The sequence below is a fragment of the Mobula birostris genome, chromosome 15 (genome assembly GCF_030028105.1).
Source record: "Mobula birostris isolate sMobBir1 chromosome 15, sMobBir1.hap1, whole genome shotgun sequence".
Taxonomy (NCBI): domain Eukaryota; kingdom Metazoa; phylum Chordata; class Chondrichthyes; order Myliobatiformes; family Myliobatidae; genus Mobula; species Mobula birostris.
The window spans coordinates 20,097,781-20,118,242 of NC_092384.1; the positions used below are offsets into that span (position 1 = coordinate 20,097,781).

At 43.5% G+C, this 20,462-nt stretch overlaps 1 protein-coding gene across 4 annotated transcripts in view; it reads right to left on the minus strand.

Annotated features, from left to right (window-relative positions):
* LOC140210449 (adhesion G-protein coupled receptor G1-like) overlaps nucleotides 1–20,462 on the minus strand; it is a 75,834-nt gene that overhangs the window by 21,478 nt on the left and 33,894 nt on the right. For 3 of the 4 annotated variants that reach the window (XM_072279416.1, XM_072279414.1, XM_072279415.1), the window contains 6 exons: nucleotides 16,802–16,843; nucleotides 14,055–14,096; nucleotides 7,733–7,774; nucleotides 7,310–7,349; nucleotides 3,971–4,109; nucleotides 1,713–1,853 (listed from right to left, as the gene is read on the minus strand). In XM_072279416.1, the coding sequence (XP_072135517.1) occupies nucleotides 1,713–1,853; nucleotides 3,971–4,109; nucleotides 7,310–7,349; nucleotides 7,733–7,774; nucleotides 14,055–14,096; nucleotides 16,802–16,843 (446 nt within the window). Of the gene's footprint in view, nucleotides 1–1,712; nucleotides 1,854–3,970; nucleotides 4,110–7,309; nucleotides 7,350–7,732; nucleotides 7,775–9,469; nucleotides 9,615–14,054; nucleotides 14,097–16,801; nucleotides 16,844–20,462 lie in introns of those variants that run through there. The other variant, XM_072279417.1, reaches the window with a different exon arrangement.

Sequence of the window (20,462 nt, forward strand, 5' to 3'; positions counted from 1 at the left end):
AAGGGTAAGATGACACCAGTCATCATCGAGGGATCAGAAGTAAAAAATGTGAGCACTTTCAAGTTCCTGGGTATCAACATCTCTGAAGATCTATCCTAGGCCCAACATATTGATGTATTTACATATAAGGCATGACAATGGCTATAGTACATTAGGAGTCTGAGGAGAGTTAGTATGTCACAAAAGAAGTATCAATTTCTACAGATGTACTGTGGAAAGCATTCTAACTGGTTGCATCACCATCTGGTATGGGGTAGGGCCTGTGCACAGTGTTATGTGCCCATGGGTTTCATTTACTGAGAGTGTCACTTTAAGAGATGCCTGGATGAGGAGGGACTATGATGTCAGTATAACAAGCTGCGACAGACCACTGAGATTTTCAGTATGTAAGGAGAGAGAGAGAGAGACAGAGAGAGAGAGAGAGAGAGAGAGAGAGAAAGAGAGAGAGAGAGAGAGAGAGAGAGAGAGAGAGAGAGAGAGAGAGAGAGAGAAGGACTTTGGACTGCAAACTGCCAGTGGGAGTTTGCTGTAAAATGGGAAAAGTCTGATATTTTCCCATGCCCAAAAGATTGGGTTGCTCAACAGAACACAGTGCACTGGATGTGGGACTGTCACTTCGTATAATCCACACGTGGATTTTTGTTGGAATATCCTGTGGGACCACTGTTGTTAACCCTTACCTGGATTCGGGTGTGTTATGTTGTAACCACTTGGAAGAAGGGATATTTTGTGACTGTCACCCTGTGATGTTTTATGTGGATTCCGGAACATCTCGACGGATATGATCTTCGGCGACTGTTATTTCGTTTCCCAGCATGTAACCTGTGGAATTTCTTCGTAATCGCCTTCTCTCTACATTTTAACATGGATTTACAGATCTCTCCCCTCACTCACTTGTTCTGTGGATTACTGAACCTTTCTACTTTGCCATCTTAAGACTTTAAGAACTGTTCCTAAACTTGACTGTTTGTGAGACACACTTACACTTACACGCATAACACTGTTAACTTCTGTTTATTTCGTTTAATCTTTTATATTTTGAGTAGATACTAATAAAGATAGTGGTTTTAACATTAAAACCTGACTCAGTTAGTGATCTATTGCTGCTGGTATGTAACAACAGGATCAAAATAAGCTGCAGTAAGTTGTAAACTTGGTCAACTCTATTATGAGCAACAGCATCGAGCACTCCTTCAAAAGTCGATGGCTCAAAAAGGGGGTATCCATCTGTAAGGACCTCCATAACCCAGGACATGCCCGCTTCTCATTGCTACTGTCAAGGAGGAGGTACAGGTGCCTGAAGACACACACTCAATGTTTCAGGAACAGCGACTTCCCCGCTATGATCAGAATTCTGAATGAACATTGAATCCAGGAACACTTCTACAGTATTTTGTTCCCCTCTTTCTTTGCACTACTTATTAATTTATTTTGCTATATAGTACTTAATATAATTTATAGTTTTTATTACTATGTATTCCAATGTACTGCTGCAACAAAATAGCAAATTACATAACATAGGCCAGTGATATTAAATCTGATTCTGAGATGGTGAGGTCAGGAGATAGAATCATTTAAACTTATGTCTGACCACTTCAGGCACTTGGCCCTTTTCACCTGAATGGTAGCAATGTAGGCTGACAAAAAGTCTCATTTCATCCCTTGCAAGTGAAAATTTATACAGGCTTCAATAACACCTTTGAACAATTTACCTGAAACAGTTTGCTCTCATTAAATACGATGAAAATGAGCCTTGAAAGATCATTCTGTTGCTCTTCAGCTCTCTCAGATAGCTCAGCTGGAAGGATCACCTCGACATCAGCATCCTGATTACCAGTGGTTCGTTCACCCACCTATACAAGTCAAAGGGAAACCATTTCACCATTCACTCTGTGTTCTGTTGTTAAAAGGTGCAGATTTAACAACACTTGATCTGATTGTAAAGTAGGAAAGTCTTATAATCGTGGAGTAATACCACATGCAAACAGGAACTTTGTTCCAAACTTATCCAAATGTCTTTTAGATGTTATTGTACCTGCCTCAACCACTTTCTTTGGTGTCTTAGTCCATAAATGTATCACCTTCTGCATGAAAAAAATTTGCTCCTCAGGTCCCTTTTAAATATTTCAATTCTCAACGTAATCCCATGCCCTCTGATTTTTAGTTCCCCTTTCTGGGGACAAAGACTGTGTGTTCACCCTATGAAAACCCATCACGATTTTATGTATCTCTATAAAGTCACTTATCAATCTCCTTCATTCCAAAGGAATAAAGTCCTAGCCTGTCCAGTGTTTCCCTAGGAAGAGGTACAGTCCAGACGAAGTGTCTCGGCCTGAAACATCCTAAAGATGCTGCCTGGCCTGCTGCGTTCACCAGCATTTTTTTTGTGTATGTTGCTTGAATTTCCAGCATCTGCAGATTTCCTCATGTTTGCAATCTCTCCCTGTAGCTTAAGCCCTCCATCACAAAGAAAAACACACAGATTTATCTTGACAGAAACATTTAAAATGACACATAAATATCATCTGTTGCTTCTTTTAGGCAAATTTCCTTTCTGTTTTGTTAATCAAGAAACATAGAAAACATAGAAAATAGGTGCAGGAGTAGGCCATTCGGCCCTTCGAGCCCGCACCACCATTTATTATCATCATGGCTGATCATCCAACTCAGAACCCTGCACCAGCCTTCCTTCCATACCCTCTGATCCCCCTAGCCACAAGGGCCATATCTAACTCCCTCTTAAATATAGCCAATGAACTGGCCTCAACTGTTTCCTGTGGCAGAGAATTCCACAGATTCACCACTCTCTGTGTGAAGAAATTTTTCCTAATCTCGGTCCTAAAAGGCTTCACCTTTATCCTCAAACCGTGACCCCTCGTTCTGGACTTCCCCAACATCAGGAACAATCTTCCTGCATCTAGCCTGTCCAATCCCTTTAGGATTTTATACGTTTCAACCAGATCTCCCCTCAATCTTCTAAATTCCAACGAGTACAAGCCTAGTTCATCCAGTCTTTCTTCATATGAAAGTCCTGCCATCCCAGGAATCAATCTGGTGAACCTTCTTTGTACTCTCTCTATGGCAAGGATGTCTTTCCTCAGATTAGGGGACCAAAACTGCACACATAACTGCAGGTGTGGTCTCACCAAGGCCTTGTACAACTGCAGTAGTACCTCCCTGCTCCTGTACTCGAATCCTCTTGCTATAAATGCCAGCACACCATTCACCTTTTTCATCGCCTGCTGTGCCTGCATGCCCACTTTCAATGACTGGTGTATAATGACACCTAGGTCTCGTTGCACCTCCACTTTTCCTAATCGACCACCATTCAGATAATAATCTGATTTCCTATTTTTGCCACGAAAGTGGATAACTTCACATTTATCCACATTAAATTGCATCTGCCATGAATTTGCCCACTCACCCAACCTATCCAAGTCACCCTGCATCCTCTTAGCATCCTCCTCACAGCTAACACTGCCGCCCAGCTTCGTGTCATCTGCAAACTTGGAGATGCTGCATTTAATTCCCTCATCCAAGTCATTAATATATATTGTAAACAACTGGGGTCCCAGCACTGAGCCTTGCGGTACCCCACTAGTCACTGCCTGCCATTCTGAAAAGGTCCTGTTTATTCCCACTCTTTGCTTCCCGTCTGCTAACCAATTCTCTATCCACATCAATACCTTACCCCCAATACCGTGTGCTTTAAGTTTGCACACTAATCTCCTGTGTGGGACCTTGTCAAAAGCCTTTTGAAAATCCAAATATACCACATCCACTGGTTCTCCCCTGTCCACTCTACTAGTTACATCCTCAAAAAATTCTATGAGATTCGTCAGACATGATTTTCCTTTCACAAATCCATGCTGACTTTGTCCGATGATTTCACCGCTTTCCAAAACACTTAATGAGTCATCTAAAAATTGTTTGTATATGTATCTGCAGCTTGTGAGTTCCTTGTACTTACCCATGATGAATTAGCGATCAGTCTTATTTGTTGTTTTCTGGGGATTTCCTTTGTTTTGAAAAATTTACAATCTCTGCGTATTTCCATGATGTCATTCTTTAATTCTGCACATGCAGGATTAAAGCAGTTCATTTTGTATCTGTGAAACCAGAAGAAATGAAAATGTATAAACAGTAATGTAACATGTGAAACAGTAATGTAACATGTGAATTTACTGTCTCAGGAGAGCAATTTATGTCATCTCAATTCAGTTCTTTTCCTCTTTAAACTCTTTTATTATTCTCTGTGCCTCACCTAAACCTTCATCAGTCATATTGATGAAAGCATCTACAATCACGTTAGTATCAGTACAATCATGTGATTGAAAGGGCAGGTGGATTCCAGTGATCAGTGATTCCAATGAACAGAGTAAAGTTTAACAGCACATCATCACTACTGATGCTGCTACATTCACACACACACACACAAACACGCAGCAGACATACACACAGACATTTGCACCACATTCACTCCTCAAACACATAGCACATAGTTGCAAACCCACAAAAATGTACACACACAGAAACAACAACTTGTATACACATGCACATAGACACACAAATTGCAAATATCATGAGGCTGGAATCAACAGTTGACATGGATCTCAATGTAACATGACCAAATAGCATAATTGCCAGAAGCCTTCGTCTGGTCATCTGGACAAGGAGCAATCATCCTGAGAAACAAACAAAAATCCTCTCCTCTCTAAAGATGATAGTGTTTACAATCCCACATTGATACTTTGACAGAATCTATACACAAAAATATAGATCCACGAATGTCTTTTCAGATCAAATGAGTTATTTCCAATGACAGCAACTGTCTATGAGTAGTCTGTCCTGCCACATATGGCAAAATAATTTAAATCTATACTCTTTGGAGAATGAATGGTGATTTTATTGAAATGTATAAAATCCTTTGAAGACATGATAATGAGATGTTTCCACTAGTGGGAGAAATTCCAACAAGGTGGCATGGATGTGATTCTCTGGAATTCTCTATGTTGGTAGCTGGATCCCTGGGGTACTCGGAGAATGTATAATAGATGCATTATTTTTAGGGAATAAGAAATTTAGCACTGCGGGGAGCTGGTTCAGAGAAGAGCTGAGGCCCAGTGCGGATCAGCCGTAGTCATATTGAATAGTGGGGCAGACCAGAAGGGCTCAATGACCTACTTTGCTTCAGCATTCACCAGGGAAAAGGATCTTGGCAATTATGGGGATTGAGCATATAGACTCTAAAAAAGAGGATGTACTAGCGCTTTCGAAATGCTTTAAATTAGATTAGTTGCTAGGACAGGACAAGATGGGAAGTGAGGGAGGAGATTGCTATGCCTCTGGAAATGATCTTTACATCATTAATAGGGATTGGAGGGTTGCAAATATTGTTCCCTTGTTCAAGAAAGGCAGTAGAGATAACCCAGAAAGTTATAGAACAGTGAGTCTTACTTCAGTGGTGGGCAAGTTGTTGGAGAAGATCCTGAGAGGCAGGATTTTTGACCATTTGGAGAGACATAATCTGATTAGGAATAGTCAGCATGGCTTTGTCAAGGGCAGGTCATGCCTTACAAGCCTGATTGGATGTAACAGAACACATTGATGAAGGTAAAGCAGTGTATGTAGTGTATATGACTTTCAGTAAGGCATTTGATAAGGTATCCCACGCATGGCTCATTCAGAAAGTAAGGAGGCATGGGATCCAAGGAAATCTTCCTTTGTATCCAGAATTAGCTTGCCCACAGAAGGCAACGGATGATTGTAGCTGGTTCTTTTTCTGCATGGAGGCCAGTGACCAATGGTGTTCTGCAGGAATCTGTTCTGACACTCCTCCTCTTTGTGATTTTTTATAAATGACCCGGATGAAGAAGTAGAAAGGTGAGTAAATTTGCTGCTGACACAAAGATTGGGGGTGTTGTGGATAGTCTGGAGGGTTGTCAGAGGTTACAGTAGGACATCGATAGGATGCAGAACTGGGCTGAGAATTGGCAGATGGATTTCAACCCAGATAAGTGCTGAGTGTTTCATTTTGGAAGGTCAAATTTGAAGACAGAGTATAGTATAAATGGTAAGGCTCTTGGCAGTGTGGAGGATCAGAGAGATCTTGGAGATCGTGTCCATAGGACACTCAAAGCTGCCGCACAAGTTGATAGTGTTGTTAAGAAGGCGTATGGAATGTTGGCGTTCATCAACCGTGGGATTGAGTTCAATGTGAGGCCTTGGTCAGACCCCATTTGGAGTACTGTGTTCAGTTCTGGTCACCTCACTACAGGAAGAATGTGGATACTATAGAAAGAGTTAGAGGAGATTTACAAGGCTGTTGCTTGGATTGGAGAGCATGCCTTATGAGAATAGTTTGAGTGAACTTGGTCTTTTCTCCTTGGGGTGATGGAGGATGAGAGGTGACCTGATAGAGGTGTGTAAGATGATGAGAGGCAATGATTGTGTGGATAGTCAGAGGCTTTTCCCCAGGGCTGAAATGCTAACACGAAGGGGCACAGTTTTAAGGTGCTTAGAAGTAGGTACAGAGGAGATGTCAGGGGGTAAGTTTTTCACACAGAGAGTGGTGGGTACATGGAATGCACTGCTAGCAACGGTGGTGGAGGCAGATACAATAGGGTCTTTTAAGAGCCTCTTAGATAGGTACGCGGAGCTTCGAAAAATAGAGGGCTATGTGGTAGAGTAATTCGAGGCAGTTTCTAGAGTAGGTTACATGGTCAGCACAGCACTGTGGGCCGAAGGGCCTGTAATGTGCTGTAGATTTCCATGTTCTCTGATATAAGTAAGAGGGTTTGTACATTCACTGCCAGAACAATGGTGTTTCTGCCATCCACCAGAGGAGTCCACTCTGCAGTCCGTCCCATCTTCACGGTTCTGTGAGTGAGCAAGCAAGCTGCAGTCACGCCTTCTGCAATCCTCTGCAAACTGAGGCCGGTGTCAGGAGACCATTTGATGATGAGGAAAGTTAATTTATCATGTGCTGAATTCCTGTGTATGTGCACTTTCCATTAAGGTTCAGTGAGCTGATACGAGGAAGCTGACTTTCTCCACCCCACCCAGAGCAATGGGAGCATCTGACCAACTCAGGCTGAACCAAGGATCCTTCTTATAACGTATCACTGGGAGACTCATCATTGGTCATTTGGGTGATGAATAATCTGCACTTCAGACTGTCGTAAACAAGGTACAAAATATATCATACATTATGAGAACACCATTCTGAAATTGTCCTTTTTTCTGATCACCATTCTTCTTTAGCTGTAAATATCAGACTTCAGTAGAAAATATTATTTAATTAATATACTTGCTATCCTTCTGTTTCGATTCAATTTTCTTTATGAGCTCTGAAATGAAATAGTAGAAAAAACCGTTGTAAGTATTTCAGAAATAATTTGTGTTCCCGCTACTTTTAATTCTTCACATTCTCCTTTGTTAACCAATGATTAAACAGGTCATCAGTTCAATAGAAGAAATCAATGTATTATACTTGGCAGTGGGGGCAGGTTTACCCTGAGTGCAATCTGGGCCAAGGCAAGGAATTGGAATTAGTTGGACAAGAAAACAAGAGTGCCCTCTAGTATTTAATCAGATTCTTAGTGTTTAACTAAGTGAAGAAGCTAATTAAGCTTTCCTGACCATGTTTTGGTATTTGCCATTTATTTGGTTGAAAAGGAAAAGATTCAAAGAGCTGAAAATTTCTCATGATAATAAAAGTTAAATTACTGACCTTCACAATTCTGATTCATACAATTACATTCGCAGCAAGGATCTACAGAGACAAATAGAAAGAGCCACTATTAGGGAGTTGCTGCTGTGCTCTGGCTCCTTGAGAGAGCTGTGGATGTCCAGTTGCTACATAGATTCAGTTCACAAACCAATAGGATTTTAGATCTAACCGGAACAAGGGATTATGGGGACGATAAAGGAAAACTGGCATTCATCTGGATGGTCAATGATGATCTCAATAACCGGTAGAACATGCTCTAGGAGAGGAGTAGACATCCCCTGTTGTTTACACTCCTTCCCTGCATTTTATGTTGCACAGCAAGAGCCAATAGTGCTGAAAATATCCAAAGCCTCCACTCAGGAAAGAGAGTATCATGGTTCCTACAGTCCTCCTATATCCAAAATTATAGAGCAGGAGCTTTCAATAATTCACCCTATTGCTGGTAGTGGTATCTTTTTATGTAACTCCATCTGCCATGTTCCTCTCCAGGACACCGAGGATCACCCTCTCAGGCAATTCACAAGGCAGGGCTTTCAAAGCATGGCATATCTATGCCTTTCCCATTCTTGGGCTGAAGTACAAGGATGTTGCCTGGATTGGGGAGCATGCCTTATGAGAATAGGTTGAGTGAACTCAGCCTTTTCTCCTTGGAGCGAGGGAGGATGAGAGGTGACCTGATAGAGATGTACAAGATAATGAGAGGCACTGATTGTGTGGGTAGTCAGAGGCTTTTCCCCAGGGCTGAAATGGCTAGCACGAGAGGGCATAGTTTTAAGGTGCTTGCAAGTAGGTACAGAGGAGATGCCAGGGGTAAGTTTTTTTATGCAGAGAGTGGTTAGTACGTGGAATGGGCAGCCAGCGGCGGTAGTGGAGGTGGAAATCATAGGGTCTTTTAAGAGACTCCTGGATGACTACATGGAGCTTAGAAAAATAGAGGACTATGGGTAAAGCCTAGCTAGTTCTAAGGTAGGGTCATGTTTGGCACAGCTTTCTGGGCCGAAGGGCCTGTATTATGCTGTAGGTTTTCTATGTTTCTATGTTTACGATGACACTTCTCATTTCTATTCAACCCTCAGACAGTAAAGGAGCTAGAGGATCGTACTGGCAAGAACAATTAAGTCAATAGCATGAATGATTTCAGGATATTTTAATCTATGAAGTTCAAAAGGAAGACAACGAAAATTGAAAATCTGAAAATGTTCTATTTCACTGGCTATGAGGCTGTGATGTTTTGATGAACTACTAATAACTTCTCAGATGGTCAACAACTTGAATTTTGCTGATAACCTGTATGTTAAATTGGATCTGCTGGCGAGTCCACATTTTATGACAATCCTTCACAGTCCTTGAGAAGGCAGGCAAGGGACTAGCCTTGACCCAATGGTGTGGTAAAGGAACTGCAACAGTGAGATGAGGTGGCAGGGCATGAGGCTGAGCTATACCATGGTAGAATGGAGGTCCATTTCCATGTCAGTTGAACAGGTGTCCTGGGGCTGAACTTGTATTTGGCTCTGGTGAAATGAAACTTTCATTCTTGCAATTCCAGGACACAGAGCTATACATCCAGGAAGCCACCAACTTTAAGGAATCCTTGGCATTTGGTACATCAAAGGATTGTAGATGCCCAGTTGGTCCATAGATTCATTGCACAAAATCAAGGGGAGTTCAGATCTCAACAGAACTGGAGGATATGAGTACTAGATGAACCTGGCATTCAAATCAAACATCAACTATTACCTTGCTGACTGGCAGGAGAGGATCTAAACGAGGTTTAAACTTCTTCTGATCCTAATTCTTATTCAAAACATCAGAAAGTCTGCAGTTGCTGGAAATCCAAAGCGACACACAAAATGCTGAAGGATCTCAGCCAGTCAGACAGCACCTATGGAAATGAATAAACAGTCGATGTTTCATGCTGAGACTCTTCGTCAGGACAGAGAAGGAAGGGGGGAAGATGCCAGAATAAAAAGGTGGGGGTAGGGGAAAGAAGCTACCTGGAAGGTAGTATATGAAGCTGGGTGAGTGGGAAAGTTCAAGGGCTGGAGAAGAAAGAACCTGGTGAGAGAGCAGAGTGGACCATGGGAGAAAAGGAGGGAGGAGGGGACCTAGGGGGAAGTAATAGGCAGGTGGAAGTAGTAAAAGGGGTCAGAGTAGGGAATCGGGAGGGGGAAATTTGTCCACCGGAATGAGAAATCAATATTCATGCCATCAGGTTGGATGGAACCAAGTTTACTCCTCCACTAAGAGCTGGTCTTACCTTGGCACAAGAGGAGGACATGCACCTCTACGTCGGAAAGAGAATGGGGAATGGGAATTAAAATATTCGGTCATTGGGATGTCCCGCTTGTGGTGGATGGCGGGAGGAGCTTGACCAATGGTCTCCAAATTTACAGCAGGTATCACCAATGCAGAAGAGGCCGCATCGGGAACACCGGATATAATAGGCAACCTCAGCAGATTTGCAGGTGAAGTGCTGCCTCACTTGGAAGGACTGCCTGGGGCCCTGAATGGAGGTGAGGGAGGAGGTGTGTGGGCAGCTGTAGCACTTAGGCTGCTTGCAGGGATTAATACCAGGTGGGAGATTAGTGGGGAGGGAGTGATTCCTGTGGAGTGAGGGGGGGGGGTGGAGGTAAAAATATGTTCAGCAGTAGGATCCTTTTGGAGATGGTGGAGTTGCAAGGACAATGGGGTAGTAGGCAAGGACAAGAGGGACTCTGTTGCTGTTAAGGCAGCGGGAAGCACGTGAGCGTGGATGTATGAGAAATGGAGGAGATGTGGGTGAGGGCAGCATCAACTGTAGAGGGAAGTAAAGCTCATTCTTTAAAGAAAGAGGACATCTCCAAAGTCCTGAAACGGAAAGCCGCTTCCTGGGAACAGACGTGGCAGAGGCAAAGAAACTGAGAAATGGGAAGAGCACTTTTACAGGAGACAGGGTGGGAAGAGGTATAGTCAAGATAACCATGGCAAACTGTAGTTTTACAAAAGATGTCGGTTCATAATTTGTCTCCAGAGATGGAGAGAGAGAGAGAGATCGAGAAAGGGGAGACAGATATCGGAGATGGACTAAGTGAATTTAAGGGCAGGGTGGAAATTGAAGGAAAAGGTGATATAATTGATGAGCTCAGCATGGGTGCATGAAGCTAATTCTTACTCTTCTATTTTCCGTGTTGGACACCAAGAATCTACCTACACTGAAGTAATCCTGTGCTTCCACTCAAGGATGAATGAGGCAGTTTTTATCCTTTATCCACATTAAACATCATAGTGAATGAGGCTCAAATAATGCACTCAATAGGCACAGACAGGTCTGCCACTGTATTATACTGGCCACAGTGGACAGTCTGTTGTACGTCACTTGGTCACCGGGCTGGTGGGAAGAAGTCAATCTTTAAACTCGGACACACTACTGATAGACATGGGTCACTGCACACCAGCTGCATTCATTACTGGTGGCCATAGGTCTGAAATTGTAAAGGTACAAATGATGAATATTGATGGAAATATCCCTAGCTCCATATAATAACGTGTGCACAAACTAACACTGTGTACAACTGGGGTGTGTGGGGTTATGGGGTGTCCAGGGTGGGATAGCATCTCTGGTGGTGGGTTTGTCATGTTCTGCCCAAGGGCAGCTCATCCACCTGCCACCAAACTCTCGCCTGTGGCTCCAAGTAAGTGATTGCATGCGACAGTGGCCAGACCGCGGTACATCGCTTCAACAGGTGGCTAAACCAGCTGAGGATAGCCGGGAACCTCCAACCCCGGTGAGAAAGGGATATGCCTACCCCAGCAAATAATGCCAGTTCCGATGGACTGGGCAGATGAGATCGAATACAAGGTCCAATGGCCAAGAAGGTTTTGCTGCAACACTTTGTGGAGAGCGAAGGGCACAAGAAGGCACAGAAGGTGTCATGGCTACCCACTGCAGCCAAGGAATTCTCCAGTCTTGATGATTTTTTTACCATTGGACAAAGATTTTTGAGGCTGAGATGGTGGAACTGCTCAGTGCAACAACCTTTTTATTATAAAACTCTTCCCGGACAGGTTATGTCGTTATCAGAAATGACGGAGAGCCAACATACAACTGGTGATAGTTGTGAGAAATTCGGGATAAACAACTGTAGAGGGAAGTAAAGCTCATTCTTTAAAGAAAGAGGACATCTCCAAAGTCCTGAAACGGAAAGCCGCTTCCTGGGAACAGACGTGGCAGAGGCAAAGAAACTGAGAAAAGTGAAGAACATATTTACAGGAGACAAGGTGGGAAGAGGTATCGTCAAGATAGCCATGGGAATCTGCAGGTTTATAAAAGATATCGGTTCACAATTTGTCTCCAGAGATGGAGAGAGAGAGAGAGAGAGATCAAGACAGGAATGAGAGATTGAGAAAGGGGAGAGAGATCGAGAAAGGGGAGACAGGTATCAGAGATGGACTAAGTGAATTTAAGGGCAGGGTGGAAATTGAAGGAAAAGGTGATATAATTGATGAGCTCAGCATGGGTGCATGAAGCTAATTCTTACTCTTCTATTGTCCGTGTTGGACACCAAGAATCTACCTACACTGAAGTAATCCTGTGCTTCCACTCAAGGATGAATGAGGCAGTTTTTATCCTTTATCCACATTAAACATCATAGTGAATGAGGCTCAAATAATGCACTCAATAGGCACAGACAGGTCTGTCACTGTATTATACTGGCCACAGTACCAGTGGACAGTCTGTTGTATGTCACTTGGTCACCGGGCTGGTGGGAAGAAGTCAATCTTTAAACTCGGACACACTACTGATGGACATGGGTCACTGCACACCAGCTGCATTCAGTACTGGTGGCCACAGGTCTGAAATTGTAAAGGCACGAATGTTGAATATTGATGGAAATATCCCTAGCTTCATATAATAACGTGTGCACAAACTAACACTGAATACAACTGGGGTGTGTGGGGTTATGGGGTGTCCAGGGAGGGATAGCATCCCTGGTGGTGGGCTTGTCATGTTCTGCCCAAGGGCAGCTCATCCACCTGCCACCCAGCTCTCGCCTGTGGCTCCAAGTAACTGTTTGCATGTGACAGTGGCCATACCACGGTATATCGCTTCAACAGGTGGCTAAACCAGGTGAGGGTAGCCGGGAACCTACAACCCCGGTGAGAAAGGGATATGTCTATCCCAGCAAACAAAGCCAGTTCCGGTGGACTGGGCAGATGAGATTGACTGCAAGATCCAATGGCCAAGAAGGCATTGCTGCAACACTTTGTGGAGAGCGAAGAGCACGGGAAGTCACAGAAGGTGTCATGGCTACCCACTGCAGCCAAGGAAGTCTTCAGTCCTGATGATTTTTTGAACCATTGGACAAAGATCTTTGAAGCTGACAGGGTGGAACTGCCCCAGTGCAACCAACCTTTTCATTATAAAACTCTTCCCGCATAGGTTATGTTGTTGTCGGAAATGACAGAGAGCCAATATAGTTCTGAGAAATTCGGGATAAACATCAAAAATATTTTAAATTTTAGCAGAGGAAGCAGGTGCTGATGAAGTTTCAGTCCAGAACATCACTAGTTGAATCCGCTCCATAGATGCTGCCTGACCTGCTGATGCAGTGGTGTAGTTATTGAGCCAACAGATCTATTGCCCTGACACCAACATACAAATCCCACATCATCTATTGATTACATTCAGTTAATTATCAGGAATTTAAATAAGAATTTTAAATTAAATAAGATTTAAATTAATGCCATCTCTTCTATCGCTAAAGAATGTGATTGAGCAGGAACATTACTTTGGTGTCTCTCTTCACAAATGCCCCTGCTCCTGCTGATCACTACCAGCATCTGTCTTAATTTCAGATTTGCAGTATCTGGTCTTTGGTGTGGATCCAGACTCTCTGGTTAAGGAGCCAGTGAGAAAGAGAGAGACCCAGAGTTTGCTGGGACAGTGGTAGCCATCCTTGGTCATGTTGAGTGACAATGCGAGGAGATCACTCATGGGATTAGTGGTGGAGTAAAGCAGAGGATATGGTCAGCATTGGTGAGCAGATTGTAGGATTCCCCCGGCCAACCAGAGTACCACTGGCCTCACACTGTTTTCTGTACCATGCTCCATAATGCTTGAGGTGGAATCTTACCACACAAGTACAGATGACATTTTCCCCAGACTGCAATCATTTCCAAAGAACCTCATTCTGATTTACATTGAAACACCTGTAGCTGAGAAAATAGGTTAACAATTGCAACATTGCTGATCTTTCCTGATTGTTGGTATTTCTCATAAATTTAGTTAAAGAGCAGAAATTCCAATAGCTGGGAGTTTCTTGGGATGGTAAAAATGACTGACCTTTGACTTCATTCTTTTTACATTGCTCGTTGCAACATGTCTCTGCAGAAATAAAAAGAAAAGACCACTGTGTAGAGTTGCTGCAAGACAAAGGTTTCTTCCCCTTTCTTAGAGCAGGTTGATTATACCATCACATTGCTACAATTCTACAATATTCCATGAATCACATTCTCTACAGTTAGTAGCTTTGAATTATGCCACTAATTTCTCTGTTGACTCCCCTTTGCCTGGACCTGTGAATGGCCACCCTGGTCAGGATGTGGCGAATGCCTGGGTCTCTGTATATCAGTTGCTCCATAAAGGCATTGCACAAATCAATAGGAGTTTAGATCCCGGAAGAGCCTGGAATAGGAGATGGAAGTTGGAATTGTGTAGTTATCTTGCAGTGTCAGAAAGTGCATCCTATTAATACAATTACTCCTTTTATTTTATCCCACATCCAACACCATAGAGGAGAGCTTTACATAAATTACCTGTCTGTAGACTGTGGAATTTTTACTATTGAAACACAGCTGCTATCTTCCCCTGTCGTGCACCAAAGGTCATCAGTCAGGATATGACTCTTTATAATATTTGGAAAACCTGAAGCAGAACTTTAAATTGCAAGAACTCTCACTCTATCCAACTCCTAGACTGAACAAAAGTCACCGCTTTTCATCTTTCTATTCCACATTGTCATAAGGGAGGCGGGGGTAGCGGACACAAATCCAAGACACACACTGAAGTACTACCAACAGGACTAGGTGTATCAGGAAAGCAAAGGAAGTGGGGAAGAAAGGACACTGGACATTGACAGAGGCCCTGGATGAAACTAGGATGCAGGGCCTGGACTAGGACATGGACAAGAAACACGGAACCCAGACAAGGAACTAGGAACACGGAACCTGGACTAGGAACTCCAGAACTAGAGCTTGGACCAGGACCCGGAACCTGGGTCTTGACTCGGAACCGGAATCCGGGTTTAGGCTAGGACAAGACGTGGCTACAGGTCATGGCGTGGCTACAGGACTGGACATGAGACACCTGGACAGGATGAGGGAACTTCAGTACAGGGCTGGGTGAAGTACATGGACAGCACGAGAACACAAACCCTTGACTTGGACTTGGGAGACAGGAACCTCGGAACCTTGCACTTGGAACTTGGGAACCTGGATCACAGAGCCTGGACCCCTCCTTGGGAGCAGGACGTAGGGCCAGGACTCGTACACAGCACACAGAGCCAGGACCCCCTCCTTGGGAACAGGACTAAGGGCCAGGGCTCTTTCTACACACAGAACACCGAACACGAAGAGATAGTTCCCAACACACGGTAACGGCAAACAGCCGGACCTACCTAGCGAAGGCGACGACACAGAGACAGTTCCCAACTCAAGGTAGCGGCAAATGGCCAGACTTACCTAGCGAAGGCGACAACACACAGACAGTTCCCAACTCAAGGTAGTGGCAAATGGCCGGACCCACCTAGCGAAGATGAGGACACAAAGAGACAATTCCAAACAATGACAGACTATTCCTTATCTTGACACAGCAAGACCCTGGTCTTGCTCTGGTGGCTGAACCTGATGGCCTTGCAGGTCACAGGCGAAGGTTGCAGACGAGGACACAGGCGAAAGTTGCAGGCGAGGCTTCAGAAGGAAGGGGAAGGGAAGGGAACAGTCCAGCAACTGAAGCTGAACCCAGGAGCTGTTTATGTAGCCAGCCCAAAATGAGAATCATGTGCCTCAATTAAGGCACACAACAGAACAAGGGAAAACCGGAAAACCTGGAATAAGGATTGATGGACCGGACCGTAAACCGGAACTCAGACTTCATGGACCTGACCATGACACGCACATCCTTACCAGAGTATTCAAGGAGTTAGGAGACCTAAATAACAATAAAAATTAAGTTAATAACCACCTGACTCTTCACGGGGACCATGGTCAATGTTGGAATATCTGAAAATTTGATTTCAAAGCTCGAAGTCAATTTATGACCAAAGTTTATATACATCACCATTTACAACCAGTTCAGTCTCCTGTGGGCATCCTCAGCAAATCTATAGAACGGCAACTATTACAGGATCAATGAAAGATCAGCCAGAGTACAGAAGACAACAAACCGTGCAAATGCAAATATACATAAATAGTAATAAATAACAAGATCATGAGATAATGAGATAAAGGGACCTTAAAGTGAGATCATTGGTTGTGGGAAACATCTCAATGAAGGGGCAAGGGAGTGAAGTTATCCCCTTTTATTCAAGAGCCTGATGGTTGAGGGGTAGGAACTGTTCTTGAATGCTTGTGCAAGTCTTGAGGCACCTGTACCTTCTACCTGATGGCAGCAGTGAGAAGAGACCATGATCAGGGTGGTGGGGATTTCTGATGATGGATGCTGCTTTCCTATAACAGCATTTCATGTAGATGTGCTCAATGGTTGGGAGGGCTTTACCCGTGATGTACTGGGCAGAACCCACTACTTTTTGTCGGATTTTCCATTCAAAGACATTCATGCTTCCATACCAGGCTGTGATGCAGCCAGTCAATACACTTCTCACTGAACATCTGTGAAAGTTTGCCAAAGTTTTAGAAGATAGGAAGGTATGTCATCATTCACAGCAACCAATATTTTCATTTCTCTCTTTCTCAGAGATTTCTTTTTCCCTGACAGCTCTAGTATAATGAGATTTGTCAATAACTCGGCTAGAAATGAAAGGGTTCAAAAAGCTGGAAGTTTCTCACGATGTTAATATTCAAGTTACTGACCCTTGTCACTGTCCGCTCCGCATGATTTCCTGCAACTCATATCTGTACAGACAAAAAGAGAGAGCCATTATTAGGGAGTTGCTGCAGTGCTGTGAATCTGAGTGGAAGCTCACCGCTCAGATCTTCGTTAAATTTCATCTCATTGATCCTAAACTTCTGCCTTCTAGTTATAGACTCTCTAGTACTTAAGTAAAGTATTTGACCATCTATCCCATCAAAGCTCCTCTTTTTCTAAAAAAGTTTATAAGGTCAGTCCTGAGATCCTATGCTCTACAGAGAAAAAGCTGAATTTATCCAATCTCGCTTAATGGCTATAATCCTCCAATCCAGGAAACCTCCTGGGAAATCTCTTCTGTATTCACTTCAGTGCTAGTACATTCTTCCTGTAGCCTGGCGACCAGACTGTACAGAATTCCTCTACAATGCTCATAGGTATCCTACCATTTCCTCTACATTTTGAAAAGAAAAGGTGAGTGGGTGCAGTCTGGATATTCCACGTGCCACAGATGTCAGGGAGCCGTTGGACTGGACCATACGGGACCTACATTTTTTTAAAAAAAGCTAGTGGGGCAGTTGGGACATTCTGCGCACCACAGATTGTGGGGTAATTAAGCACTTACAAGGGAAAATAAAAAGAGGTTCAGTTTAAGTGGAGCAGCCATGGTGGCAGTGGCCAGTGTGAATGGGCAAATGCTGGAGTGCAGAGCTAAGGCTTTGAACCACAGAGCCTTCAGTGAGGCTGAGGCTGTAGATTGATTTTGGGTCACTTTCTTTTTTTCTCTATTTCTTCATTCACGGTTAGAGCAGTGGGAATGCCAGTCAGTGGAATGTTCCTGTTGTGGGATATGGGAAGGTGGGGAGACCTCCAGTGCCCCTGATGACTATAGCTGCAAGAAGTGCATCCAGCTGCAGCTTCTTACAGACCATGTTAGGGAATAGGAGCTGGAGCTGGGGCTGGATGAACTCTAGGAGACCAAGGGTTTGGTTGACAGGCAATACATGGAGGTAGTTACACATAAGGTGCAGGAAATAGGTAACCCTTTGTATACTGTTGAGTTGTTGGGAGGGGGAATGACCTAGCAGAGGAGAGCGGCAGCAGTTAGGTGTCTAGCTCTGAGTCCGGTTGTGTGGCTCAGAAGGGAAGGGGATCAGGAGAATACGCAGACTGTAGTGTTAGGGGATTCAATGGTTAGGGCAATAGACAGGAGAATGAGAACAAGATTCCTGGATGGTAGGTTGCACTCACCCACTCCCCAGGTGCTAGGATCAGGGAAATCTAGGATCGAGTCTTTAGCATTCTTAAGTGCGATTAGGGAGTTTGGAGACAAGTTAAAGGACAGGACCTCCAGGGATGTGATCTCAGGATTGCTACTTGTACCACATGCTAGTGAAGCCAGAAAGAGGAAGATCATACCGATGGCTAAGAAGTTGGTGTAGGAGGCAGGGCATCAGATTTTTGGATCAAGAAAGGTGGGACTTTTACAGAGGGACAGTATGCACCTGAACTGCAGGGGGACTAATAGCTTTGCGGGAAAGTTTGTTCATGCTGCACTAGTGGGTTTAAACTAGAGTTACAGGGGAATGTGAACAAGAGTACTAGAGCAGATAGTGGAGTGATTGTGAGAAAAGACATTGTTAAGCCTACATACAAAGACAGGAATTGAAAAGCTGAGCATGTTCTGAGTTGGATCTATTTCAATCCAAGAGGTATTGCAGCAAAGGCAAATGAGCTCAGAACATGGAACACATGGAATTATGATATTTTAACCATTAGTTAGACTTCATTGCAGAAGGGGCAGGATTGGCAGCTCAATGTTCTGGTGTTTCATTGTTCCATACATGATAGAATTGGAGGGATTAAAGGGAGAGGGGTGGCATTACAAGTCAAGGAAAATATCATGGAATGCTCAGAGAGGACAGACTGAAGAACCCGTATACTGTGGCTACATGGGTCAAATTGTGGATAAAGAGATGATAATGTTAATGGGATTGTATTATAGTCCACCCAATTGTCAGCAGGACTTACAGGAGCAAATTTCTAGAGAGATCGTAGACTATCGCAGGAAATATAAGGTTCTGATAGTCGGGCATTTTTACATTCCACACATCAACTAGGACTCCCATACTGTAAAGGGCTGGATGGAATAGAGTTTATCAAATGTGTTCAGGAAAGCTTCCTTGATCAGTACATAGAGGTCCCAAATAAAGATAGTGTTATACTAGGTCTCCTATTAGAGGATGAGGCAGGGCATGTGACAGAAGTTTCTGTACGGCAAAAGTTTGGATCTGGTGATCATAATGCCATTAATTTCAAGGTAAATATGGAGAAGAATAGGTCTGGTCCTTGGCTTGAGATCCTAAATTGGAGGGGGACTAATATCCTAGAGGGAAGGTTTGCTAATGCTGCATGGTGGAATTTAAACTAGAATTGAATGGGGATGGGAACCAGAATGTCAGAACAGTTAGTCAAAAGGTTATGTCGACAGATGGTGGTAAGACCTCAGGAATCAAAAGGTTGCGCCTGGTGCAACTAGCGTCCTGAGTTGCATTTATTTCTGTGCAAGAAGTATCATAGGAAAGGCTGATGAGCTCAGGGCATAGATCAACACCTGGAATTATGACGTTGTAGCCATTTGTGAGACTTGGTTGCAGGAGGGGCAGGACTGGCAGCTCAATATTCCGAGGATCTGTTGTTTTAGACAAAGTGGGAGGGATTAAAGGAGGAGGGAAAATGTCACAGCAGTGCTCTGTCGGGACAGTCTGGAGAACTCAACTAGTGAGGTTTTATGGCAGGAACTAAGAAATAAGAAAGGTATGACCATGTTAATGGGGCTATATTACAGACCACCCAACAGTCCTAGGGGTTTAGAGGAACAAATTTGAAAAGAGATCAAAGGCTGTTACAAGACACATAAGGTTGTTATAGTAGGTGATCATAACTTTCTCATATTGACTAGGAATCCTATACCGTAAAAAGACAAGATGAGATAGAGTTTGACAAATGTGGTCAGGAAAGTTTCCTTCATCAGTACATAGAAGTCCTAATGACAGAACGTGCGATACTGGATCTGAGATGGGGAAGGTGACAGAAGTTTGTGTAAGGGAACACTTTGCATCCAGTGACCACAATGCCATGAGGTTCAAAGTAAATATACGAAGAGACAGGGTTGGTCCACGGGTTGAGATTCTAAATTGGAGAAAGGCAAATTTTGATGGCATCAGAAATGATCTGGCAAATGTGGATTGGGACAGGCTGTTTCCTGGCAAAGTTTTGCTTGGTATGTGGGAAGCCTTCAAAAGTGAAATCTTGAGAGTACAGAGTTTGTATACTCCCATCAGAATAAAAGGCAAAGATAACAAAGGCAAAGTTTGAAGCCCTGGTTAAGAGAAAAAAGATACAAAAGAAGTAGGAACAAATGAAGTGCTTCTGAAGTACAAGAAATGCAAGAGAACACTGAAGAAAGAAATCAGGAAAGCTGAAAGAAGGCATGAAGTTGCTGAAGCAGACAAAGGTGAAGGAGAATCTTAAGGGATTGTACAGATATGTTAAGAATGAAAGGATAGTGAGGGACTGGTCCTCTGGAAAACCAGAATGGTGATCCTTGTGCGGAGCCAAAACAAATGGGGGAGATTTTCAATAAATTCTTTTCATCTGTATTTA